At 37.2% G+C, this 27,988-nt stretch overlaps 1 protein-coding gene across 2 annotated transcripts in view; it reads left to right on the forward strand.

Annotated features, from left to right (window-relative positions):
• The window catches only part of LOC148956891 (nuclear hormone receptor FTZ-F1-like), a 101,266-nt gene that overhangs the window by 58,931 nt on the left and 14,347 nt on the right, over nucleotides 1-27,988 (forward strand). For both annotated transcript variants that reach the window (XM_089087667.1, XM_089087659.1), the window contains 2 exons: nucleotides 1,626-2,284; nucleotides 24,055-24,313. In XM_089087667.1, coding sequence (XP_088943793.1) covers nucleotides 1,626-2,284; nucleotides 24,055-24,313 — 918 coding nt within the window. The remainder of the gene's footprint in view (nucleotides 1-1,625; nucleotides 2,285-24,054; nucleotides 24,314-27,988) is intronic.

Below are 27,988 nucleotides of genomic sequence, written 5' to 3' on the forward strand. Positions count from 1 at the left end.
AAATTTTTTTTGCGTTTTTTGAGGTTTTTTTGTGTACCTCGCCCCCTCCCGATAAAATTCTTTTGTAAACCCCCTTCGAAAAAAATCTTGTATACGGCCCTGCAGGGGGAATATGGGAGGATTTTCTGGGGAAGGATGAGTAGACCCAGTTTCTATACAGGAAGCTGCATATGAGACCTTTAATTAAATGAACGTAGTTCTCGTATCTTTTCACCGAATTCTTTAGATTTTTCTTTACTTTTAGATAGAAATAAAGCGTGGCTGTTTTATAACTTCGATAAAAAAAAGTTTCCGATAGAGAACTTTTAAATAAAAATAAAGAGCATAAAACCTAAGACAAGAAGAAATAAAGTCTTATAATAATTCAAACTGAGGACGAAAATGTATGTATTTGATTAAAAAAAATATGCGTATTTCGAAGGACACAATAAAATATTGACAAAAAATCAAATATTGACGAAAAACAAAAAAGTATAATTGGAAATCAACACGAACTGAAAGTAGGGAGCGACCCGGCTCGATAGTAACCGAAACTCTAAAAAACGGAATTTTGATACCAATAGATACATCAAAAGAATCATATTTTTTTGCTGATTTCAAATATATAAGTTTCGTCAAGTTTAGTCTTACCCATCAAAAGTTACGCGCCTGAGAAAATTTGCCGAACAATGGGGAATTTTCGAAAAAAGGAGAAAACAACCCCTAAAAGTAATAGAACTTTAATGAAAATCACATTATCAGAAATTTTGTATTTTTTGCCAGAAGAAGGATCACGGATGCGTGTTTATGTTTTTTTTTTCCAGGGGTGATCGTATCGAACCAGTGGTCCTAAAATATCGCGGGAGGGCTCATCCGGTCAAAATTTTGAGATAGCTTAATCAAAATTTTCTATTAAGGGGTCATTATTAAAGAATTGGAACAAAATTTGAATTTAGCGTAAAGAGCGAGGTATAGGCCAGGGGGCGAACCCTCTAATATACGTAATAAAACTATACGAATATAGAAGTTCGTTACATAAGTTAATTTGTAAGTTAAGTCAGAACAGAATTTCGAGAAAGCCATTTAGCCAAACAAAAAAGAAGTAAAATTAATATGCAAATTTCGTTTTGATTATTCATGTTCGGTGAGCCAAAATAAAAGCTGCATTAACTCAGAAGCAACTGATATATATACATATTTTATATATAGGCTATATATATATATATATATATATATAAATATTGTTAAAATAGTTAATAAATGTGTTTTTTATTCCTGGAACACCCCTAGGACAACTTGCTTTTTTTTTTTTTTTTCTTGTTTTTTTTTTTGCTATTGCATTGTAATTGAGTAGGCATAGCCTTTGTTAAATTTACGGGAGTTTTCACATGCAAAATTGTGTATAGGAATAACTTTCTGGGGTAGATATTTTTTTCCCCTTCCCCCTTTCTTCATGTACAAATAATGTTCTTTCTATTGTTTGATTGGCTAGTTGATGTTTTTTATTTTATAAGTTGTCTTTTTCTTTGTTTTCGTCGATAACTGCATTTTTTTTCAATTCGTTGATTTTTTAATTTCACTTGTGTACATGTAAACATGCCTTACCAGTAATTAGGATTCATTTTTATCGTGATCTCTTTTTTTAGCCGTTCGGGCTGATAGAATGCGAGGTGGAAGGAACAAATTTGGCCCCATGTACAAGAGAGACCGTGCTAGAAAAATGCAAATTGTCCGAGAGAAACAGTTTTGTTCACCTGGTGAAACTCCAACGCCCCCTGTGAACGGTGTAATTTATCCAGGGGGTCATCAAATCACCGGTGCTGAAATTGCATTAACATATTCTGCAGCAACAGGAACTTTTCAAGAAACCGTGAAACATGACATTCAAATCCCACAGGTTTCTAGCCTAACATCATCCCCTGATTCAAGTCCTAGCTCTCAGATTAACACATCTCTTGGTTTTGTAAACTTACAGCCTGAAAAATTATGGACAGTCTCCCCTAATGGAGTAAGTATCCCCCAAGCAATGTCACCGAAGGCATACCAGTTTGAATCCTTGTTAAACAGTGAATCGTCGTCTCTCAATAATATAGTGTCCAGTGGTAAAATGCCACCAATATTAAGTGATCTAGTTCAAAGCTTGGATGATAAAGAGTGGCAATCAGCACTCTTTGGATTACTTCAAAATCAAACATATAATCAGTGTGAGGTCGATCTATTTGAGCTTCTGTGTAAAGTTTTGGATCAAAGTCTGTTTACCCAAGTCGACTGGGCCCGAAACTCAGCTTTCTTTAAAGAATTAAAGGTACTTTTTCTTACCTAATTTTTATTTTACTTTAAAGTGAGTTTATTTTATCTTTACTAAGATAAAGATATCTTAAAACGTTAAGTTCGAACCGCAAAAGAAGCCACTAATGCCAAAGCACTTTTTTATGGTCGGAACTGGTGAATATTTTTTCTTGAGTAAATTAAAAGCAGACAGTTAACAGTTTTTGAGTATCAGCATCTCTCTTTGAACCTTTCTATTCCCATATTATTTCCCTATGGCAAAACTGCCTTTATGGCAAAACTGTCTTTTCGCAATATGATGAGTTTAAGACAACTTATTCAGCTTAATGCCTATTTTGCTTTATACTCGACTGGTAGAACCGACCCATTGCTTTTCCTGGTTACATAATAATTTCAATAATTTAAATGATATAGAAAATTGTGACTTAGGCCTTTACAACGTTAAACAACAACTATCGCATTGGCATTCTGATTGAATTAAACCAAACTATATTATCCGTATGATAACTTAGTAAGACTACGATAATTCACTACCCTATAATTAATATTTGTCTAGCCGGCGTATTAACTTTAATACAATTTTAGGTACAAGACTTTACATTTACGATGCATAGTAGGCGATAAAGAGATTACGTTTAAAACTGAAATCATCTGTACTTATCTCATAAACCCACCACACTCAAGTTCTTGGTCTGACAGAACCGGTTTCTTTCTATGTTTGTACGCGGTGATAATCAGCTTAGCATGAGAGAGTGTATATACACTACAATGTAGTTATATTTTAGTTAAATATTTTAATCTGGCGATTACTCAAATATTTTTTTCAGGGGGTTTTTACAGTTACAGTTAAAGTTACAGGAACAAATAGACAGGATCCATGGACGTAGGGAAGAGGCACAGGGGGCCGCTACCCCCTCCCCCCACTAGAACTTCAAATTTTGTACATGGTATTGACGAGAACTTTTCGTATGTTGGAATTTTCTGTTGTATGTTCACTGGTAGATGGCTGAAAAAGCTGGAAATAAACAAAATTTTCTAAATTTCGTTTCCGATGTCGATATGTACATTTCAACATTCAATATTGATTTTTGGTCCAATATGTAGATAGGAAACTGGCCCACAATCGGCTGGTTTTGACTTTTAATTCTCCAGGATTTGATTCAAGCAATAGGAAAAAGGCTGAACATGCCAAAGTAAAGGTAACTCATTCAATACAATCCTTGAAAAATACAATTGGAAATACACCACCACTTTTCAATCTGGATGCCTATCTATCTAAGGCCTCTCTGGTCGGAAGCGCCAAACCTGGGCCACCCCGGCAACGGTTCGGTCGTCTGTGGGTTATGTTTGGCCACCTGACAAAAGAAACAAAAAAGTGGCCAGGGAAATTCTAAAACTCGTTTTCTGGCTATAAAACTATGAAAGAATATGGTAAGTACAAAAAACTACAAAATGGATCTCAGTAAGATTTAAAAAAAACAAAGAGTGTTAATTTAAAATTATGAATTGACTGATTAATACCAGAAGTAAACCGTTTCGCTAATCTTGATGTCCCACCTGTGGTTGCAGTTTCATTTCAACTTCTGTCTTTAAGACACTATCCGTCTCTTCAGTTAGCGCAAAGTGTCTTACTCCAGTCTTTTTCAGAGGACCATAAGTTATTCTGTTGTTACTTTTTTGATAATGGTAATATAGTGAACAGGATTACCTTTCTTGCTCTTGAGCTCAGCCAGAATCCAGCATTGATTTTCTCAGTGTTAAATTGCCGTTGCTGGTCGTCTTCAACGTCCAGCAGTTGGACGTCTTCAACGTCCATACTGGAGTCTGAAGAGTTGTTGTATACAGGCTCAACTATGTCAGAATCGTCACTCCAACTGCAACTCTTGTTATGAAAACTTGCCTTTTGCTTTTTAGCCTTTTCACTTCTCTAACTTTCTTCCTTTCAAGGACTAGGGCTTTCTTGGCAGATACAGCTTTATCCCAGCAGTAATGCGATCTTTCACTGGGGTGTCATTGAGCACTTCTGACTTTTTCATGTTTTTTTTCCTGTTGATTTTTCGTGTCAACCTTTTGGAAAGGGGTTTGCATGGACGATCTCTTTTAACGAATCATCCGCTGACCATAGCTTCTCATTTAGAGACAGAACCTGTGCTGCGTCTGTTTCGGGCTCTGTGGTAAAGTAGGAGTCTAAATGTTGCACAGGACTTGCACTGAGCATAGAAGCTTCTCTGGTAAGTGCTTCACCAGATGTGGTAGGCATTCTGTCTGAGACATGACGAGAGGAACTCATAGTCCTTGAACACATCTCTGTTGGTGACGTAGGCCTTCCTTGCTTTGAATCCACTGATTATCATCCTGATTCTCAGTATTGAAACCCTTTGGATATGCTTTCCCCAGTAGCTCAGCAGTGTTATGGACTGATATAGTTTTATATTTATAGGCAGTCATAAAACTTGTGGCTTCTTGGTTGTAGCAGGCCTTAAGGGGCCCCATGACAATCCTTTCTAGATGCTTTAGTCTGTGAGTAGTATGAGGAGGATAGTTAAAAGTACAACACCATTATTTTTAGCCTGATCAAGGAATTGAATGGTGTATCGGCTGATTGGTCGTCTATTTTCAGAAGTACAGGTGACTGTTTCGAGGGTTTAACTTGATTGATAAAATGCTGCAAGTAAAACAAAAAATAGGAGGCAGTCATCCAGCCAGAAATATTTTCTAAGCTGATCATGATGGTTCCTTGTAAAGCATCCTGGAGTAAAATTTCTGGACACTGTTTTTGGGGGAAATAAGTAGAGGAGGGGCTGTGTTCCCAACATTAGCACAAATCGTGATCAACTGACCTCTTTCTGCGGACGTGACTTTCCCTACTTACTTCTGGCCACGCTGTGCAATGATTTTTACCAGGCTTCTGGATGTTTTTCAAACTCGATTCGTCAAAATTCCAAATGGCTTGTGGGCTGAACACGTGTGTTTCTAGACCTTGCTCCAGTTGGTTAAAGAAAGCTCCTACACGGTTACGATTGAAAGCACTTGCCTGTCATAAGCTTGTACCTTCTGGCGTTCTTACTGATAGAGTTTTAAGGCGATCCATGAAACCGCGGTACCAATTTTTGCCTGCAATTCCTTCACTGTCTCCACCGCCTTTGTATTTCCAGTTATCTGGTAGTTTTATATTTTTAGTAATGGCATAAGTGTATGCAAGTTTACTTGCTTCTAGGGGAGTACAGTCGAAATGCATATCAGCTATCGTTCTCAAGTAGCCTAAGGTTTTAGCCCCTTTTCTTGTTCCTTTGTAAATATTTATCCAGTGTTGCAACAGAGTGTAAAGAAACTCAGGTCCAGACTTCGTTGAGGGATATTCAGGTTCTCAACTTTTTTCACGTAGTCTTGCAACGTTCCTCTAGGGACACCCATGGCATTTGCAGAGAATCCGACTGACTTTTTGTCAACTAAGACAGAAAACCGTCGTTTTCTTATCTTGTGGATCCCAGCCGGCTTTTTTTATTTTCTCCTCTGTTTACTTTTAAGCATTATATTGAATGAATTTAACAGGACAAAACAGAATTTCAGTTCACCTACTGGTCTGACAGGGTTGAATAACGCCAGAATTAACCAGGTTTTGGAATCTGAGCTTGCCTTCAACCTTAAAATATGCTATTTACACAGCTTTTACAAGTATAGCCCACTTTCGGACACCTTGGTACGGCATGCCAAACCTACCCCGGGTATTGTTGGTGAACGTGGGAATTTGATATCCCGTGGGATGAAAATACCCATCCCGAGGGTCTTGGAAGCTGCCAAAAGATAGGTAAATAATAAGAGAATACAAAGTAAGTTTATGGATTTTCTAGTATTCGTAATTAGACAAAACTGAACAAAATTCCATATGTAATCACCACAAACCCTGATTCAATCTGGTATTTTTGTAAAAGTATTAATAAAGGCCAAACATATCAGAGGCAACGCTGTAGCGTTGCCTATAGTAAAGGCCATACGGCTCCAATGTTTTATTATTTATTATTATTTATTTATTATTATTTTTTCCAGAGGCACTTCATATGGAAGGGGTCGTCGTAGAAACTTCAAAGGGGGCTCATTCGATTGGAAATCGAGAGTTCTAGTGCCCTTTTTAATAGTCGAAAATGATTGGAGGGCAACTCGCGGCCCCCCCCCCGCCCACCATACCCCCAAACACATCCAATCAAAATTTTGAGATAGCCATTTGTAATATAATTCGTTTTCAGTAATGCGCCAATGACGCAGTAGGTTTTAGGCTTCTGCAGTGAGACGATACCCAAACTCTTGTTTGTAGTTATTTTTATTCGATTCGAACTTGATTTGCATATTCAATTTACGTTTCACTCGTTTTAAGATTTATTTATTCTTTTACATTAATATGTATTGTATATATTGTAGGTTTATTCTTATTGATTGTTTATTTAATTCCTTTTCTTCTTCAGTTTCATTTATACTTTAATATCAAAATATTTGTTTTCGTTTTAAGCTTTATATTGATATTCAATCTAAGCATTACTTACTTTAAGAACTATTTATTCATTTATATAATTGTTTTTTGTATTGTTTCTGAAATGATTGTTTATTTAATTTATTTTCTTTTTTGGTTTCATTTACTATTTAATAGTAATTTCTGGTTGTTTTTATCTTTAATTTTAAAATGTATTCTTATATCCTGAGCTTAATTTTAAAATGGCCTTTACTTTTCTTTGAAAAAAATATTTTTCGGAAAGTTTTTTTAATTAATAAAATATACACAGTTATCTGTCAGAGCTTCTATAATCCACCAGAAGTCCCTGTTTGTTTCTATATTCAGATTATTTGCTTTGGCTAAAAGTGGGCTGTGCCGATCGTGGGCTGGTCTCCTCTATACCAGTTTTGATGTTTAATATTATCCAAGTTTAAACTTTTGAATTGAATTCTTAGAAGAAGCTGTAATCTAACCATAATGTGATTTGTGTCAAATCGCTTTTATGGTGTTTATGTTTTCTGGAAATTGGAATTAGGATAGTGTATTTATTATATTATACAGAAAAGTAGGACATGGAAAGTGCTAAAGGCTGAGTTTTAATGAAATACAGAATGATGCGTTTCTAAGGACCTCGGGAAGAAATTATAAGCCCCCCCCCGCTCCATCATATAATTGGCTGCCCTCCCAAAGACAAGATGCTGCCTGAGCTCATGACAGTATCCCAGGTAGAAACATTGTATTTTTATCAGGGATTTTTAATTCCTAGTATTCTGCCCTAGGTAAATTTGATGTGGGAAAGGAAAATAACAAGAGTTAAAGACTGCTGCAATTTTTTAGCTATAACAATATAGTTATAACCAGTATGCCTACAATATTTGGTCATAAAATGGTATTTAAGTTAAAATGGTACTCAAAAAATGATAAGACGGCCAACATTATTGACGTTATCGTAAATCGAAGACTCAGGATCGGCTCAAGATACTAGGATATTTAAGAGGGATGTTATTGATGTTAAAACTAAAGATCACAATCTAGTAGTGTCTTGTATTAATTTAAAGCAGAAATTTAGGAAGGGTTCTGGGAAGTTTAATTGTAGTTGGACTCCAGGATGAGAATTTGAAAGAAACTTTCCAGGAACAGTTGAATATAAACCTGGAGTATAGAAGCACAATATAGAAGCAGTATGGAATAATTTTAGAAAGAAAAAGTTTTTGGAGTTGCAGATGCTGGTCTTAGCGAGGAAAGGCAGAAATCTAACTAGGAATATTGTGACTTGGTAGCGCTTTAAACTTTGTAGGAAAGAGGAGGGGCTTGTTAATTTAAGGAAAGCAGATAAAGCATTGAAATATTAAAGCATTGAAATAGAGATGGGTAGAACTTTAGTTGTGAAAAAAACATGATGAAGTTATAGGAAATGATACAGAAAAAAATTAAAGTTTGTGATGATTTGGCCGTCAAGGAAGATTCGTTTTCAAGGAATAGTTAGAGACAGTACCAGGAGGATTAAGAAATATTGAGGCCTCAGGTACTGATGGTGTGGTATTTTATTTATTTATTTTTTTTTTTTTAACAGTGGTTGTGAAGTTTGGAGATAAATTACTGAAGATTATACGAATAATTTTAGAAAAAGAGGAAGTACCTAGGTAATTTAGAAAAAAGAAACTAAACTCATTTATAATGAGGAGATAAGAGTGTGGCAGTTATAGTGGCATTCTGTTGGAAGCAAATTACTTAGCACGATTATACTTGAATTTCTGTAGATATACGTTTAAGAGAAGAAGAGTGCGGTTTTAGGAAGAGTGAAAAGGACGTGTCGACCAAATTCTCACTCAGATTAATAATAGAGAAGTGCCTGAGTCACCTTATTTATCGGACCCCTTTAATCCTCAGTTTTATAGATTCTTAGCAAGCGTTTGATTTAGTCTATTGAAGAGCCTAAGGAAGGTCCTATCCCTGTATGGTTTACCAGATAAATAGAAATACAAGAACAACGTTCCTGCGGTTAGCGTAGGAAATTAGGTTATCTACTGGTTTTGTATTGAATCAGGAGTTAAAGAGGGCTGCATTCTATCATAATTCTATGGATCATTTTGATTGGTTTTATTCTAGAGATCATGGAAAAGGCTTGAGAGAGCATGAAATGTAATGTGAAGGTAGGACCCTCCCCAGACTTGATTATGCTGATGATTTGAGTGTGCTAAATGAACATGTTAGCAAAATGATGATTTTTGGTGGTTTTTAGGGTTCATGGTGCCGGAATAGGTTGGAAAATATATGTTGAGAAAACCAAGTCGCTTAGACTAAGTATAAATGAAGGGTAAGAGGTGATGTCAGATAACGAGGAGGTCAATTGAGTGAATAGCTTCACTTACGTAAAAAATATTATTGGCATAGATGGCGGATGCAGTTAACATGCTGAAAGTAGAATAGCCAATGCCGAGGGGGCTTTTTCACTGTTGAAAAAAGTATGGGAGAATAGGAAGATAAGTCAATGAAACAAGATTAGAATATTCGAAACTACTGTGATGACAGTGGTCAAGTATGGTTCTGAAATTTGGGCGCTTCCGGAGAAAAGGGAGGTTAGATGTTTTCCGGAGGAACTGCCTAGGTCTATGAAATGTTGTGGTAGCCCTTTGACTCTCTGTACTTTGAACAATAAGCTGTACAATAAATTGGCTTTATCCTGCTTTAGAGGGTCACGCCGAGAGAAGCTTTGGAATGATTTGGACATATTTTGTGGATGGATGAAGACAGATTGCCAAAGATCATCCTTTTTGGCCATCCATCTATGGGCAAACGAAAATCAAGTCGTCATCGAATTGTATAAGAAGAGGTGGTATGAAAGGATTTAAAGGATATAGGGGGGATGCCCTGCCCTGCGGTCACTTTTCAACATCCTCGATAGCATCCCTGAAAGTTTCAACTTAATCCCCTCAGTTGTCCATGAGATATTGCTGATGTGACATCCAGTATGCTCTTATTGTTCTTTGATTTTGTCCAACCTCTCCCTCAGCATTTCCTGAATGTTTTGCCTTAGTACCCAAAGCCTTTTTTGGAGACTCATGATCAAACATGCTGCCTGTTCCAAAAAGCCAAAGCCAAATGTAAACAATGGACAACTTGCATAACTTAAAAGTCCTAGCTCCAGTGGCACCGGGGGGGGGGTCATGTCATTCCTGGAGGCATAGATGTTTGACCTTCAGACTATTTTGAACTAAATAGCTTTCTCAAAATGTTGATTAGACGTTTTTGGCGAAGGGCAGCGAAAAGGGCATGTGATGGAGATGGTTCCCTTCTAGATCACTTTTTAAATCCTCCTTTAACATCTTCTGACTAGTCCCCGAAGCCGCGCCACGCCGAAATGACGGCGGCGAATGTGTGATTCAGTATCGGCGGCGGCGCGCCGCCAGGTGCGCCGAAATTCTTTTGGCGGCGCGCCGCCGCCGATACTGAATCACACATTCGCCGCCGTCATTTCGGCGTGGCGCGGCTTCGGGGACTAGTCAGAAGATGTTAAAGGAGGATTTAAAAAGTGATCTAGAAGGGAACCATCTCCATCACATGCCCTTTTCGCTGCCCTTCGCCAAAAATGTCTAATCAACATTTTGAGACCGGCGGCGCGCCACGGCGCGCCGATTTTTCTGATTAAAAATAAAAATTCCACATCACCAAGCACGTTCAACCTCGATTTTAGTAAGGATTTTTAAATGGTTGGCTAAAAACATACAAGAACAATATGACAAAACAGGAATTTGTTGGGCCGTGCAGAAAGTGTTTATGTTCACCGTCGTTCAGACCAAGTAGAATTCTCATTTTTAGCCACTAGACCCAGGGAAACCTATGTTGTGTTTATGTTTAACATCGCGTTGTTCCTATAAAATCCCGTGTTTAGTCATTTCCTTCTTGTTAATGATTCGGGCCAATGCGTGTATAACTTTCAAAGTTTGAAGCTCAAACATCTCCTGTTCATCAAATACATACAAAAAGGAAGTGAAAAAACAAACAAACAAATAACAACATCGAAAAAACACTATATACAAATCAGATACCATGGCTTAACAACACCAATAATTTTAAATCAGCGGTTACATCACTTCAGTTACAATTGATGTAACAAAAGTGAATTTGTTCACTCTGCCTGGAGCTATTGATCTTTTTGCAGTCACTATCAGTCCTGTCGTGCTAAAAAGCCGTTTAGCTGGGGCACATGTGGCCGGTACAGCCAGAACTTGACGAGCGTAAACTGCCACTCGCGGGATCTGATACTAGTAATGGACCTTGGGGTCCCACAGAATGCCGCAAATGGGCTTCTTCTTTGTATCTACTGAAATAAGCTGTTTTATAAGGGAGAACAAACCTGCACCTTCATCACAGGGCTCCTGCACCCTACACTACAGAAAGAACTAAACTGCAACTTTACCCTCTTTTCTTATCAACATGGAATAGCCCTCCGAAATTCTTTTCTGAAAGAAGTGGTCAAGTTATAACATTTCAAGTCAAAGTTTAAGGCTACTTCAACTTCAGTGTGCTCTGCTAAGTCTGCAAAAAAAAAAATGTAATTAATTTCTATAGATATATTTCTATACTAGCTTTAGATAATCTACCTAGCGGGAAACTACCATAAATCAGCATCGATAAATAAATAAAACCCAAAACGAACAAAAATAACAATAAATAACTGAGTCAAACTCAAAACGAGCAGAAATTAACATTGGTTGGGCTCAAAACCCCTATGCCTTCCAGAGGCCAGAACAAAGTATACACTTTACTGGAAAAATATAAATGTTTTCACTTTTATATCTTTGATAAATCAAATATTATAAACATATTGATCACTAAATATCAGTAAATGTAGGCCTATATTAAACTGAAAATGCACATTTATTTGTATTTTTGTCAGTAAAGTAAAAACTATGATCTGGGCTTGGGACGCCATAGGGGTTTTGAGACCAACTTATGTTAATTTCTGCTCGTTTTGAGTTTGAGTCGGTTATTATTGTAATTTTTGTTCGTTTTGGGTTTCATTTATTTATCGATGCTGATCTATTGTAGTTTCCCGCTTGGTAGATTATTTGATTTTAATTTTGCTCATTTTTGGTTTAATGGAGTCCTTTACTTTTCTTTGAAAAAACTTATTTTTTGGAAACAGTTTTTTTAATTAATTTCTGTTCGTTTTATATTGACAGAGTCTTTTCAGGGAAAAAGAAAATCAGACTTTAAATCTTTTCGTTTTTTTAAGAATTTATAGTTTGGCCTGCTATTTGCATGCTGGAAAACAATTTTCAGCAAAATTTAACAACATAGACCCTTATAAAAATCTGGACACAAATAATGGTGTTTAATTTAGTTTCATACCTCCTCTAGTTGACCTGAAATGGAAAACTTGATAACATTCGCAAAAAAATTTGTTTACTTTCTTTGATAGCTTGGATACACTTACGCTATTTTGATTTGGTCAAACTTTAAGAGCAGAAGAAGCCCTGAAAGTTTGAACATAATACCCTCAGTCGTTCTTGGGATACTGCTGAGATGCCTTATTGGGAATTAGCATAAATACAGTGCATTTTGATTTAATCTTAAGGCAACATTTACTTTTTAAACATAAAGGCAAATGGGAGGGTGGGCGTGGGAGGGGGATTAGTTTCCCTCCAATCCCTTTCGACTATTAAAAAGGACATCAGCTCTTTCTATTTTCCATAGAATGAGCCCTTTTTGAAGTTCCTACGACAACTCCTTCGATATGAAGTGCCCTGGTCTAAACAAAAACAACAACAAAAAAATGATACATTATATCCACATCGATCTTTACTATAAAAATGTCAAGCCTTCCAATCACTTTCGATTATTAAAAAGGGCACTAGGTTTTTCGATTTCCAAACTACTGATCCCTTTTTGAGTTTCTACGACAACGCTTTCTATAAACACTGTATATTCCCCCAGGGCATATATTACAACCCTTACCCTAAGGGCTGTGAGGGTGGTTGTCATCCTCTAAGACCTAATTTCTAGAATTTTCAACTACGTTAAACAAAATGGCTATCTAAAAATTTTGATTGGATGTGTTTGGGGAAACGGTGGGCGTGGAAGGGGTGTTAGCTGCCTTCCAATCGCTTTCGACTATTAAAAAGGGCACTAGTTATTCCAATTTTCAATCGAATGAGCTCTTTTTGAAGTTTCTACGACAACTCCTTCGATACGAATTGCCCTGGTATGGAAAAAAAAAATACATTGTGCCAACATTGTTCTTTACTGAGACAGCTTGATTGCGCTGTCTATGACAACATCCTGAATTGCCTAATGCTCTTTTACCTACCTCTTTTCATCCGAAAAATCAGAAAGAAAAATGAACAGAATTTTAAAGTGGAAGGTAGAATTTTTGTTTCAAGAAAAATTTCTTCTTCTCCTTCATATGAACTGATATACATGGCTAGCCCAAGATGACATTATTTATTTTTAAGAAATAGCTTAGCCGGGATGATGGTTTGAGCCCGGAGGTTGATATCTATGACAACAAAACAGAAAAAAAAACGGCGGTAGACTTGTGACACCGCCACCAAGAGAAACAGCGGGGGCGTCAGCACGCGGCTCCACGTTTGGCGGGGTGCCGCCGTTTTTTTTTCGGTTGCGCGCCGCCGACTTTTCGGCGTGGCTTCGGGGTCTACTTCTGACATCAATACTTGCCTCGATGGCTGGAGGGAGGTGGTCATATCATCCCGGAGGCATATTTAATTGATCTTCTGATTATTATGAACAAAATAGCGGTCTCAAATTTTAACCCAATGTTTTTTGGGGGAGGGATACTTCTAAAGGCCAAAGGAGGGTGGCTCATATTCCCCCAATCATTTTTACTCTTAAAAAAGGCACTACATTTTTGAATGTACACCCTAAAGAGCCTCCACTGAAATTTTTTTGACTACCCCTTTCATATGATGTGGCTTTTGGGGGAAAAAATGATAAATTAACAAAACATTGAAGCGTTATACCCCTTCCAAGAAAACTTTTCGTAATTAACCTCATTCTCAGTCGCAGGTATCTTCAGTCACAATATGAATCAGTTGCTCTCATTAGTAGTCGCAGTCGCATCACAATTACAGTCACTAGTAACCACACAAAGTTGCAGTCGCCGTCGGAAGTAGTAGCAGTAATCGTTAAAAGAACTTGCAAAAACTCACAGTCGCAAGTAGTCACAATTGTCACCGAAAGCAGTCGTAATGGTCGTAACAAGTAGTCAAAGTTTTAAATAGTTATAGTCACAATCAGTCGTAGTCACAGTTGCAAGGGGTTGCAGTCGCAGTTGTAGTATTAGTAGTAATGGTCCTGAAAGTTTCAAGTTATAGCCTTAGCCGTTTCTAAGATACGTAGATATGAGCTTTTAATAACCTGGATGCACGTAGTGTCTTGATTTTGTCTAACCTAGCCGTAAATTTTGGCTAGCCAACTAGCCCCCCCCCCACCACGCCTTCTTTTTCCGAACCCATCTGATGAAAATTTAAAGATAGACATTTTGTTAAAAATAGTTCAAAGGTCGGATAAGAAAAACTCCGGTGTTAATACAACCCCCCAGTGCCCGGGGAAGGCGTTCTAAGTTATGCCCTAAAGGCATGTATGGTTCTTATGAAAGAGATGCTTATATAAACTTCATAGAGGGCTCATTTGATTGAGAATTGAAAGTTCTAGTTCACTCTTTAAGAGTAAAGATACTTAATGGCAAATTGCCCCCCCCCCACGCCCTTTTGCTCCAAGCCCATTCACTACAAATTTTGAGATAGCCATTTTTTTGAAAATTGTTCAAAAATTAGATAACAAAAACTCTGGTGTCGACACAACCCCCATGGCCCGGCGGGTAGGCATTTTAAGTGTCGTCCTGGGGGCAAATGTGGTTTTTATGAAAGGGGTACTCGTATAAACTTCAGAGAGGGCTCATCTAATTGTAAAATGAAAGTTCTAGTTTACTTCTTAAGAGTCAAAAGATATCCGAGGGCAACTAGAACACCCCCCCCCCCCACACACCCTTTTTTCCCCAAGCCCATCCGATAAAATTTTTAAAATAGCAATTTCATTAAAAATATTTCAAAGGTCAGATAAGAAAAACTCCTGTGTCGACGCAACTTCCCCAGGGCCCAGAGGCAGGCATTTTAAGTAATGCTCTGGGGGCATATATAGTTCTTATGGAAGGGATGCTCGTGTAAACTTCGGAGAAGGCTCATTTGATTGGAAATTGAAAGTACTCGTTCACTTTTTAAGAGTCAAAAGAGATTGGAGGGCGACTAGTCCCCCTCCCTTCACGCCCTAAATGCATCAGATAAAAATTTTGAGATATACATTTTGTTAAAAGTAGATCAAAGTTCAGATAACAAAAACTCCGGTGTCGACACAGCCCCCCAGGGCCCGGGGGTAGGCGTTGTAATTTATGCCCTGGGGACATATATGGTTGTTATGGAAGGGATGCTCGTATATACTTCATAGAGGGCTCATTTGAATGGAAATTGAAAGTTGTAATTCAAGTTTTAAGAGTAAAAGTGATCGGAGGGCAGCTATCCTCCCCCACACTCCATTTGTTATTTTCCCAGAGGTACTTCTTATAGAAGGGGTCGTCGCATAAACTTCAAAGGGGGCTCATTCGATTGGAAATCGAGAGTTCTTGTGCCGTTTTTAAGAGTCAAAAGTGATCGGAGGGCAACTAGCCCCTCCCCCTCAAGGCCTTTTCCCAAATACATCTGATAAAAATTTGGGTAGCCATTTTGTTAAAAATAGTTCAAAGATCATATAACAAAAACTCCTGTGTCGACGCAACCCCCCAGGACCCGGGGCAGGCGTTGTAAGTATTGCTCTGGGGGCATATATGGTTCTTATGGAAGGTATGCTCGTATAACTTTCGGAGAGGGCTCATTTGATTGGAACTTGAAAGCTCTAGTTCACTTTTAAGGAGTCAAAAGATATCGGAGCGCAACTAGCCCCCCCCCCCCGCCTTCATGCCTTTTTTTCCTCAAACCCATCTGATAAGAACTTTGAGATAACCATTCTTTTTAAAATAGTTCAAAGATCATATAATGAAATCTCCTGGGTCGACACAATCCCCCAGGGCCCGGAAGCAGGCGTTGTAAGTAATGCTCTGGGGATATATATAGTTCTTATGGAAGGGATGCTCGTATAAACTTCGGAGAGGGCTCATAAAACTGTAAAGTGAAACTTCTCGTTCACTTTTTAAGAGTCAAAAGTGATGGGAGGGCAACTATCCCCCCCCCCCTGTGTAAGCCCTATTTACCACAAATCCATCAAAAAAAAACTCCGGTGTCTACCTAACCACAAAGGGCCCGAAGGCAGGCGTTGCAAGTTATGCCCTGAGGGCATATATGGTTCTTATGGAAGGGATGCTCGCATAAACTTCAGAGAGGGCTGATTTGAATTGAAATTGAAAGTTCTAGTTAAATTTTTTAAGAGTCAAAAGAGATTGGAGGGTCCCTAGCCCCCCCCCTCCCCACGCTCTTTTTCCCCACACCCATCCGATACTAATCTTGAGATAATCATTTTTTTAAAATAGTTCAAAGGTCAGATAACAAAAACTCTGGTGTCGACACAACCCCCCAGGGCTCGGGGGTAGGCATTGTAAGCTATGTCCTTGGGCTGTATAGGGCTCTTATAAAAGGGATGCTCGTATAAACTTCAAAGAGGGCTTATTTGAATGGAAACTAAAAGTTCTAGTTCATGTTCTCAGAGTAAAAAAAGATCGGAGGGCAAAAAGCGCCTCCCCCTCCATGCCTTTGGGTTTATTGGATGGATAAACCCATCCGATAAAAATTTGAGGCGACCATTTTGTTATAAATAGTTCAAGAATCAGGTATTAAAACTCCGGGGTCGACACAACCCCCCAGGTCCCAGGGACAGGAGTTGTAAGTTATACTTCGGGGGGGTATATATGGTTCTTATAAAATGGATGATCGTATAAACTTCAGAGAGGGCTCATTTGATTGAAAATAGAAAGATCTAATTCAAGTTTAAAGAGTCAAAAGAGACAGAAGGGCAGTGAGCCCCCCCCACGCCCTTTTTCCTCCCAAACCCATCTGATAAAAATTTTGAGACAGCTTTTTTGTTAAAAATAGTTCAAACATCAAATAATAAAAACTACGAGGTTTGACACAAACCCTTTTTTTCACTTGATATTTTTACTTTGATACAAGTTTTGATACTTTGATGAACATTTGATTTTTTAAAAAGAGTTTGATTTTGAAATAAGGAATTTTTAAAAACTTGAAACTTTTTGCTATCACAAACAAACAAAAATTAATTAGAAAAAAAACTTTCCGAAAAATAAGCTTTTCAAAAACAAGTAACGGCCATTTTAAAATTAAGCTCAGCTGATACAAATACATTTTAAAATTCAAACTAAAAACGACCAGAAATTACTATTAGAGAATAAAAGAAACCCAAAACGAAAAGAAATTAAATAAACAATCATAGGAAAAAACATACAACAAGTAATAATATAAATGAATAAATAGATCTTAAAGTGATTAATCCTTAGATTGAATATGAAAATCAATCTTAAAACGAAAAAAATATTTTGCTATTGAAGTTTAAATGAAACTTAAAATGAACAAAAATTAAATAAACAGTATATGCAAACAAAAATACAATATTAATGTAAGAAACATACGATATTAATTTAAATGAATAAATAAATCTTACAACGAGTGAAACTTAAATTGAATATGCAAATCAAGCTTGAGACGAACAAAAATCACTACAAACAAGAGTTGGGTATCGCCTCCTTCTCTCACTGTAAAAGTCTAAAATCTATTGCGTCATTGGCGCTTTACTAAAAACTGTATGCGTCTTGAACAGTCTTGGAAAGTATAAACAACATCGAATTGAATATTTGATGTATAATGATATTAATTGTTGAAAGATCCATCAGTTCAATAATTTATTTCACTGTAATTTTATTTTTATTTTCAATGCTGCAAGAACTGTAAAAAAAATATTTGTAATATAATTCGTTTTCAGTGAAGCGCCGATCACGCAGTAGGCTTTTGGTTTTTACAGTTAAGGAAGGGGGCAGTTGCCAAACTTGTTTGTAGTGAAACTATATTCGTCTTGAACATTTTTAGAAAGAACTAATAAATTAAACTGAATATTTGATGTATGATGATATTAATTGCTCAAACCTCATCAGTTCAAAATTTTAATATAATTTTAATTTTTATTTTCAATATCAAGTACAAAAAAAAATATTTTTAATAAAATTGGTCTTCGGTAGAGCGCCAATGAGGCAGTAGGTTTTAGACTTTTACAGTGAGAGAAAGGGATGATACCCCAAACTCTTGTTTGTAGTGATTTTTGTTCGTTTCAAGCTTGATTTGCATACTCAATTTAAGTTTCAGTCGTTTAAGATTTATTTATTAATTTACATTAATATCTATTGTATGTTTGTTTGCATTGATTGTTTATATAATTCCTGTTCGTTTTAAGCTTGATTTTCATATTCAATCTAATCATTTCTCGCTTTAAGATCTATTTATCCGTTTATATTATTACTTGTTATATGTTTTTTGCTATGATTTTTTATTTATTTTCTGTTCGTTTTGGGTTTCATTTTGGGTTTCATTTATTCTTTAATAGTAATTTCTGGTCGTTTTTAGTTTTAATTTTAACAAGTATTTGAATGGGCGTAGGGAGGGGGGCAGGGGGGCAGCTGCTCCCCCCCCTCTAGACCTTAAAATTTACATTAGGTATGGCTGAAAAAGCAGATGGTTTGGAAAAAGCAGTTGATAAAACTCAATCACACTATCGACTGCCCCCCCCCCCTAGACAATATGCTGCCTAATGCTGCCTACGCCCATGGGTATTTGTATCTGCTGAGCTTAAATTTAAAATGGCATTTACTTTTCTTCGAAAAACTTATTTTTCGGAAAGTTTTTTTTTTAATTAATCTTTAGTAAAATCATTATTAGACCTGATTCAACAAAACTACTGTTCATTGAAAATTTTGACTAAATTATCAAATCTCGTCCAAAATTTACTTATAATTCAATATTTGAATTCTTTAGCCGAAAACACGGGAAGCTGGGTATATACACTTTAACAAGAATAAATCACTTTCAATTTCCCTTCTAAAGAACATCTGGAAATTATCTAGGGACAAATGTGGAATTATCCGGGGACAATTTGCCGCGGGGGGGGGGGGGATACGCCGGCTCCCAAAGTCAACAGCGTCACTTACGCTTTACGTTTTTTTTTATGGAAAAAAAATTTGAAATTTCATTTCTTCAATTGAAATTTCTGGTTAGGTCAAAAATTTGCTCACGCATTTAAAAGGGAGTGAAATAATTTAAAAGGAATAAAAAAGGTTTTTTTTGTAATACTAAAACTGAAACTTCATTTTTTTTTCTTGCCAAAATCGGCTTTTCAATTAGAATAAGAAAACAAATGACACTTTAGGTTAAGTGCGTTTAAGAGGACAAAAACTTATTATTTTTTATTGGAATTGTTATTTATTGCAACTTCTATTTATTTTACGTTTAGCTTCGTTATTCATTAAATGGAACAGTAGATTACTTGTAATATCCTCAATCGAAGGGGAAATAAAGGATATATCTTAAAATGCAAGGTTTGTTCTTACGACTTAATATTTATTCTTTACGACTTAATATTACGACTTTTTACATTATTACGCTCCTTCTCCACCTCAATCTATTCAAAGTTTCACTCCTTACCCCTCCCATGAAGTTTCTTCCTTATGACCTCTTCTTTGGAATTACGGTTATACTCTTGTTTTACCTGTTATAATACTCTTCTGTGTGCTCCTTTAAAGCCTTTACCTCCTCCCCCACCCCTCTTGGTACATTTTTTAAAAAAAATTCCAATCATTCAAGCGTTAAATTCCGCTATACATTAATAAGATCTGATTTTCCACGGCTGAGTAGCTTCCAATCCTGGACTTCTAGCTATTCTAGTCCCTTATAGCCTAATTCTATTTTATAATTTATTAGACACTCTCAAAAGTTGACAACTAGGTTAGTGGAGCGTATTCAGTTCCCAGTTGAGAAAAATTCCAGATCGATGAAAATAGGATTTGCTGTTTACATGTGACGTGAACAGGTGTCTTCATTTTTAGGAAAATCAAGAAATCATGCAGAGGCCAATAAATGTTATTTTTAGTTAGCCAAATTAAAGTGGGTATTTCAATACCTTTTATGGCAAATGACTAAGAGTTGACAGATATGCTAAATGTCAATTTTTGAAGTTGTAAATTCAATATTCTCCTACCTTAACTCTGTCGAAAACTTTTTAAAGCTGGACCAAGTAACATCAGTATGTAGCCCTTGATTGCTAACACTAAACCAGCTTAATTCAGATTTGTACTTACAAGTAGGGCCGGATTTAAAGCTTTGACGCTTCTAGGCCCAAATGTTTTTTCGCTCCGTTTTTGTGAGATTTTCCGGAGAAACCCCCAAGAACTAGGGGATAGTGGAAGCACTGAATAGAACGCAACTTATGAGCCAAAAGTAATGCAAAAGAGAAGTGAAACCGAACTCTCAGCTGCCATTCTTGGGAGACGTCTGACAGTTTATAAGGGGCTACGCAATTCCTGTGTTGTTTTAGCTTCACTTTTCTGTGAATAGGCAGCGTGACGGCCGAGTACACATAGCACTTTGACGATAAATCACATCAATCCAGTTTCTGTTAAGATAAAAAATCACTCAGTGATATTTTATTGCGTCCCCTGGCATTGTGCGCCCCTACGCCTGGGTCTAGTTAGCCTATTGGTAAATCCTGGCCTGCTTACAAGTTGGTCTCTTTTTAGGAGACCAAAGCGACTTGAAACGTTTCTAGTGTCTGGATCAGTCGCCATGTTTGACGGTCTGAAGCATCCTGATTAATGTCTCTTTTGCTGTTGGTACGCTCCTATCAGATTCAAAGTAAATGGGGATGATGCCTCCTTAGATGGGAATCAGCGTTCCTACTATACAGCTGGTGGCGGGAGGGTTAGCCCAAATGCTACGAAATGAAATAATCCCTGAATTTGAACAGTATTCGATGTAGCTCTCATATCATACATATGAAAAATACTTTGTGATTTCAGTCCAAACAAGGTGCAACATGCCTGTCGCTTTGTTTTGAAGCTGGGACAGGATAGGTTGGGAAGTGAAATCAAGCGGCCAAGGACCCACTTTTTACCTCCATCAAGATATGGATATTTGTGTATGTTTCCGCTTCATATGTCTACCTTTTGCTAAAAACCTGATTAGTGGGGGGTAGGGGCTGTTGTAGGAGTCAGGAGAGTAAAATATGCTGGAAATTGTTTATAATTTTGAGTTCATATAACGTTTAAAATGTCTGCCTTTCTGCTAAAATCTTTGAGGTGGGGCGAAAGGGAGTGCTGTAGGAACCCTGGAATCATTAATATTGAAAATTTTCATATGGCGCTGGAACAAACAGGATGTAGCATACATCCTTTTTTGCGTTAATTTTGAATTGAAAATCAAGTATTTTGCAGTAGGCATCAAGAGATGGCTAATTGTAGAAAGGAAAAGCCCAGACAGATAGTCCAAGCAATTGATAGGCAAATGTTTTAATGGCTGCACGCACGGGTAAATGGCGGGAGTATGACTTTCTTATGGATAAATTTGCGCGAATGTATTATTCGGGGTATTGGAGGGTTTATGACCCAATTGTCATATTGCTTGAATAATCTCTTGTTATTTTATTTAAAAAAAGATGCCCACCTTTGAAGATTGGTGGTCAGTAGCACGTGCAGGATATTGGTTAAATCATGGGGCCACTTTTTGCTTCGATCTTTTTTTTCAAACAGAACTGGTTTTTAGCAAGTTTTTGCAGTAAGTATTTTTCTGGTTTGATTATTCCTAACTCAAGTGGTGGAAAAATGCATATGTCCTGGATCTAAAGTTAACGTTGTTGCTATGGCCTGCTGCCAAATAGGACAAATTCGAAAATCGTAATTGGTTTTTAGCATGTGGAAAGGGAACTTTTCCGGACCCCTGGAAAAGGCTTCTGTTCGGATGGTTAATTTTTCATAAAAAAAAAAAAAATGCTAAAAATGACGCTGTAAAAAAAGCAACAAAAACGTTTCTACTGCCTGGGCCAGGGAAGGATCGCATATCTTAAACCATTAGATTTTAACTTCCAATTCAATGTAGTGTCAGCCTTTGTGAAGTTTTTCATCCAACTTTGTGAATTTTTTCATCCAAAATCAGAAACGTTGGGGCTATAATTTCTGTATCATGAAATAAGACTAAAAATATAACGGCTTGTTATTCATTGAAACAGTTGAAAAATTTGGTTGGATTGAGTCAGAATGCTGAAATTGAATGTCGAAACGTAAATTTTGATATAAAAAAATTAAATAAATAATAAAAATTTAATTTGCTGCAGCACCAAGCAGCCTGAGGCCGATGTAACTACATATGCTCCTCCTCTATTCCAATTTATTCAAAGCCTCCCTCTTCACACCTTCCCAAGAAGCTCCTATTTCCCTTAATTCTTTCCTATTTCCCTTATGCCATTCTCACGCCCATTCGGAGATGACCTCGTTTCAGTTTGGCTCTATACGGTTGGCCGACAAGGACGATCTTTGGCAATCTTTGGATCCTCCCACAAGGACGATCTCCCAGCCATCTCAGCCTTTCTCTCATTATAGCTCTACAAAGTGAATTGAACCACATTTATCTTACATCTTAATTTTTCAGATACATCTTCCTATTCTTCTAAACTTTTTTCAGCTGTGAAAAACGTCTTGGGCCTTGGCCATGCTACTTTTAACATCTTCACTACACTCTCAGTCTTTACTAATAATCTGACCTAGGTAATTGAATCTGCACTTGATCGATCTTCTCATTCCGCAACATCACCTTTTCATCTTCACTTATTCCAAGTCTTAGCGACTTAGTCTTCTTAACATTAATTTTCAAACCTATTCTTGTACTCTAAACTTCCAAAACCTTAAAAAGTCCCTTCATTTTGCTAACATTTTCATCTAGGATGCTTATACCATCAGCATAATCTATGTCTAGGAGAGTTTTACTTCCCCAATTAATCGAAAACTTCAAAATATAGTAACGCACTGCTGTTGTACCCGACCATCTGTTTAAAAGGTAAGAGCTGAGTAACTGCTCTTATCCGAGGGTACTACAGTTACATTCTAAGCACAGTTTATAAAATTATCCAGTAAGTTTACCGCAAATGATTTCTGGCTCTTCATTCTCGGTGTGAACAAAAAGCTCCTCCCACTTATTTCTGCACTTATTGTCCACTTATTGGTTGAGCCGGCCAAGTGGTTTTGTCAGTACTTGTTCCGTAGGTGATTATTCTTTGTCTACCCGTGAAAAGATCTAATGCCGCTTATGTTTATATGTGCAAAAACGTTCTCTGGAGCACTCGCACCTCGGTCCGGGTTTTTATAATGGGTGAGATAAGGAAAGATCATACTGGATAATTATATAAACTGTGATTCTAAGCAATATTAGATAGCTATGAATTGACTAAAACAAGTAGGAAAAGGCGGAACAAGGCTGTATTTAAATCTTATTGGTGGGATGGGGCATGGTCATTTAGGTGAAAATGTCAAGAAAATCTCGATTAATCTTCAGAGAGGTGTTTGCTATTTTCTTTTAGCTTAGAAATAATTCATAAACCTCTGCTGCTTTAATGAACCATCTTGAGAGTTATTTCCTACCGAGACCGTATCCAGGAGGGTTAGGAGGTTTGAACAACCCTCCCCCCCCCGAAGTGGTTGTCTAACATGAAAAATGTAACAAAAATTAATATAGCCTAAACAAATTTGTGGGTACTGTTTCGCTTACTGGTACGTACTAGAGAAGTCAAGTTTGTTTAATGCTAATAAAAAAATATAATATAGGATGTATATATATAGTTTAGAAACAAATTTGGGCTATATATTTGTACATTAGGGGGTGGGGTAAAGCATAGCATATATTAAATACGTAACCTAACCTAGGCACCTTCCCCCTCCCCTAAACCCCAAAAAACAACAGTTTAATATTGTAAATTCAATGATAAACCACGCTCTTCGATCAATTGAAATAACAATTACCCGCTTACGGGTCTCCATCACGGCATCCATTCGACTGTCTATAGCCATTGTGTACCATTAAGCGAAACAGTACCCATTTTTGATGCGTTTATTAAAGGTTTTTTTTGTAAAAAAAAAAAAAAAAAAAATTCTTTTTACCCCCCCCCCCCCACCCCCCGCCATCCCCTGAAAAAAAAAATCCTGGACACGACCTGTCTCCTAGTTTTCATAATTACAGCAATTTTTCCAGGTAGATGATCAAATGAAGCTACTACAAAACTCCTGGTCTGACCTTCTGGTTCTAGACCACATTCACCAGAGGATGCACAATAATTTACCAGAAGAAACTCAGCTAGCCAATGGACAAAAGTTCGATCTTCTTTCGCTGGCAATACTAGGATCACAGTCCCTTGCAGAGCCGCTTTTTGCTGTGATATCCAAATTGACCGACCTGCGGTTTGACTTGCATGATTATGTCTGTATTAAGTTCTTGATCCTTTTAAATCCAGGTATGGCATCAAGGGGCTATTACAAATCAGTTAATGACTCCTTTATTTTCGTTTTTTTCATACGTTATTATGTACAATATTGTATGCCAACATAAAAGCACACGACTTTACTAATCAGCTGGCCCAAAAGTACTATGTACCAAAATCAAAATTGTTTATTTGCCTAGTTTTGGTAACAACTAAATCACCTTTATTCTTGAAAGCATAAGGTTCATTACTTCATTTCAGTCTTGTTTTTCCAGCGGGAAACGGCGTGAAGTGTTAGGAAAAGGTAACGAGGGGTTGAGAATAATTTTTCATGAGGGAGACCTGAGGATCCCTTTAAGTAGTTATAGATTATAAATCTCATATCTTGACAACGTTGTAAATCTTTACTAAGGTTGATGAGCATTGGCAACGTTTGGATAGTCTGAAATTGATCTGAAGAATCCTGGCACAAAAATAGACATATTTTGGCTATAGAAATTTACATTTCGTGTTTTGCCCTCTTCCCTTTCACTTCCACCCAGAGAAAATCTTCTAGGCCATAATTTTTTGCCATGTATAAGTTTGATTTTAGTTTTTGTCAATCTTTTTTGCAGTCTATCACTTATCAGCTGGAAATTAATTTAAGATTAAATTAATTTTTGATGTAGTAAACATTTATGAAAAGTGGAAACAAGATTGTGTGCAGAAATTCATTTCTGAATTGGAAAGAAGAACGGAATGCAAAAAAAAAGAATATATCAAAAGCCTCTGCAAATCAGGGGCAAAATTTGCTGCGGGTCAGGAGGGGGCAACCATCCCAGACCTCGGTTCCCCCCAGACCCCAGTTTGCCCCCCTCCCTCCAGCTGAAATTTAGTTTCTTCCAAAATCATGTCAAAACTAAGATACACCTGCATAATTCAAGCATCAATAGACCAGATCAGTCTTTTAGTACATATTTACCTTGATAGTACTTTTATAGTACCTTTATGGTACCATTTTAAAGTACTTTTATAGTACCTTTATGGTACCAAACGGCTTATGTTTTTAGTTTTTATTGTCATTTTCACCTGATTTGGGGAAATTGGCTCCAACTTTGCCCCCTCCTCTCCCAGGATTTTGACAAAATTACGCTCCTGCTGCAAATTATGCAGGATAATAGAAACAACTTGAAAAATCGTTCAAATTTCGTTAAAGGAGAGGGGTCTTAAGGCAGATCTGATATTCATTCTCCATTACCAAAAAACAAGCCCACTAGATAAATTGCATCAACTCCAGTATCTCTTGGTTCCAAAGGTACTTCACTACTTTGAATGTTTCCTTGGAGAACTTCCAGTATCTCTTGGTTCCAAAGGTACTTTACTATTGCGTTTCATTTAACAAATGTTTTCATTGTTAATGACAAGTGAAATTATTGGAAGATGGACTTATTAGCATCAAAGGAACATTTGAATTCTAGCATCAGCATTAAAGTTTCATGTATCTTGCATGCTCATTTTTCTTTTATCTGCTCTAAGAATGATGCATATTATGTAAACTGACACCTTTTTAATTGCTCCGGGTAGACCTGCCATCGTGTTTAATTACCGTATCTGCATTCTGCATATTGCACAATAAGCTCTTGCATCACTAGTACCATCTATATAAACGGTGTCTACAATACGTTCCATATTAGATGGCTACAGCCTACTGTTTTGATTGTTTTTAAAGATACGAAAGTGCAAATCGAATAAAATGAAAAGAAAATTTTTTCATCATCAAACTGCTCGGCTTGAATTTGAAACTAAGCAGGAAACTGAGCCTTGATATTCTTTCGTTCTTGGGTAGTAGATAGAAAAGTAGGAGTTTGACAGGAATACTATTGTACCCCAAAGACTATGGGTAACTTCAGATAGTGGAAACTAGCGCCAGTCGGCAAAAACCCATCAACGCCATCTAGCGTTTGGCAATACTTGATATTTTTTCAAGCTTTGTAATTGTTTCTGCCAGGAACTGAGATTGGAAACTTATTATTACACTAAAATAAAATGTCAAATGTTGCCAAATAATAGATGGCGTTGATGTTTTTTCTCGATACTAGTAACAGTTACCAATTTTGTAAATTACTCATACCCTTTGATTGTATCCCTTGTCAAGACACTCTCTTATGGGGAAGTACCTGCATTTACTAATTGGCATTAGCTCTGTAGGTAAATTACTGCTGGTCTAGTTAGGCATTTGTGGATTGTTAATATTAAGGACGATCGTAGGTGATTTCTGGGCATGCCACAAAGTCCTTAAAATCGAGTGAGGGGCCCTATTGGTCTCTTAAATTGATAAAGGTCCCTGAAGTCCCTTTTCTTGCTTTGGTTTAAAGCTCCGTATCCTGAAGGCTACCAATACCTGTGAGTATACGGTTTTCAGTATTTTGTTTCGATTGAGATCCCTGGAACCTGTTTTTGCTTGTCTAAGAAAGACAAAACTTGTTGTTACATAAGCTACAACGTTACTTGTCTGGACAGAACACGACAGACTATTCACGAAAAGGAATGGCCCCCTTTGCCTCTGAAGTCACTAGGCTTGGAGGCGGCAAGGTTTGGTTGGCTTTGTTAATTACTTAGAAAACTCTTCTGGGTGTCACTTTGTTGCACACAGAAAAAAAAGACAATAGCTTGAAGTACAAAATACGATGGAGGCGGAGTTAAAACCAGGTTTCTTGTGCGATTTTGAGCTTATATACATTTTTTGAACTATCAGATTACTTCCTTGTGCTTTTTTTTTATTTGAATTTATCTCTGGTAATAGCCTGTATGTTTTTCTACTAACTTCTTTTCTTTTTTTTAAAGTTTAGGGTTTGAAGTTTCAGTTTGTATTACAATGGCAAAGTGCAAATTCTGGGAGACTTGGTTGGAAGAGAAAGATACAACGGGACACTAAATGAAAGACCACTTTTTTCAAAATCAGCACCTTCCATGTAGTTTTGCGGCCAACCGGCAAGACTGTCAATGCACCTAGGTGCTTACGTAGTGCGAGATGAAACAACGTTTCATAAATTACATGGGCTCTGAAGATGATTGAGTCTGACTATTCTGGGAAATCTTTGGACGACAAAACAGGTGTATATGGGAAACTGTTCCAAGATACAGGGGTCAAAACTTTTACTTCGAGCAAACTAAGTTTGCTTATTTTTTAACCGAAGCTCTTGGACCCTATTTCCAGAAGTTGATCCTTGATGAAGTTGGCAGAAAACAGCCGTTGAAAGCGTTAACTTTTCTGCGTCCCGATGAAGTTTCAACGCCAGTTTCTGCTCACAGTTTATTATATATTGCCGGGAATCTACCCATCACAACGCAAAAAGACATTAAGCTAGTTTAAGCAAGTCCAGTTATCCGGACTTTTATCGGAGCCAGAAAGGATCGACGACAAGTGGAACAAGGTGATCCAGGGAGGAAAATATCAAAACTTGTTTGAGGTCGTAAAATGCTTTTGCCATTTCTCACGGGTCTGCCAGCATTGAGCGGGGTTTCTCCTTTGCCTGGGGAGTTCTCAGCAAAGAAAGAGCTTCGATGAATGAATGAACTTTGAATGCAAAACTTTATGATAGATAGCTGGGGTAGATTTGGAGGGCGTGCGCAAGATGTTGCTGTCATTGAAGGCTTGATAAAACTGGCCAAATTGTTCAAGTGGTGAGCTTTCTCAATGGCTACGTACTTCTCGACGTGGAGCCGGAA

The sequence above is a fragment of the Artemia sp. Qi Xiang Cuo genome, chromosome 1, assembly GCF_049724085.1.
Source record: "Artemia sp. Qi Xiang Cuo chromosome 1, ASM4972408v1, whole genome shotgun sequence".
NCBI classification, from domain to species: domain Eukaryota; kingdom Metazoa; phylum Arthropoda; class Branchiopoda; order Anostraca; family Artemiidae; genus Artemia; species Artemia sp. Qi Xiang Cuo.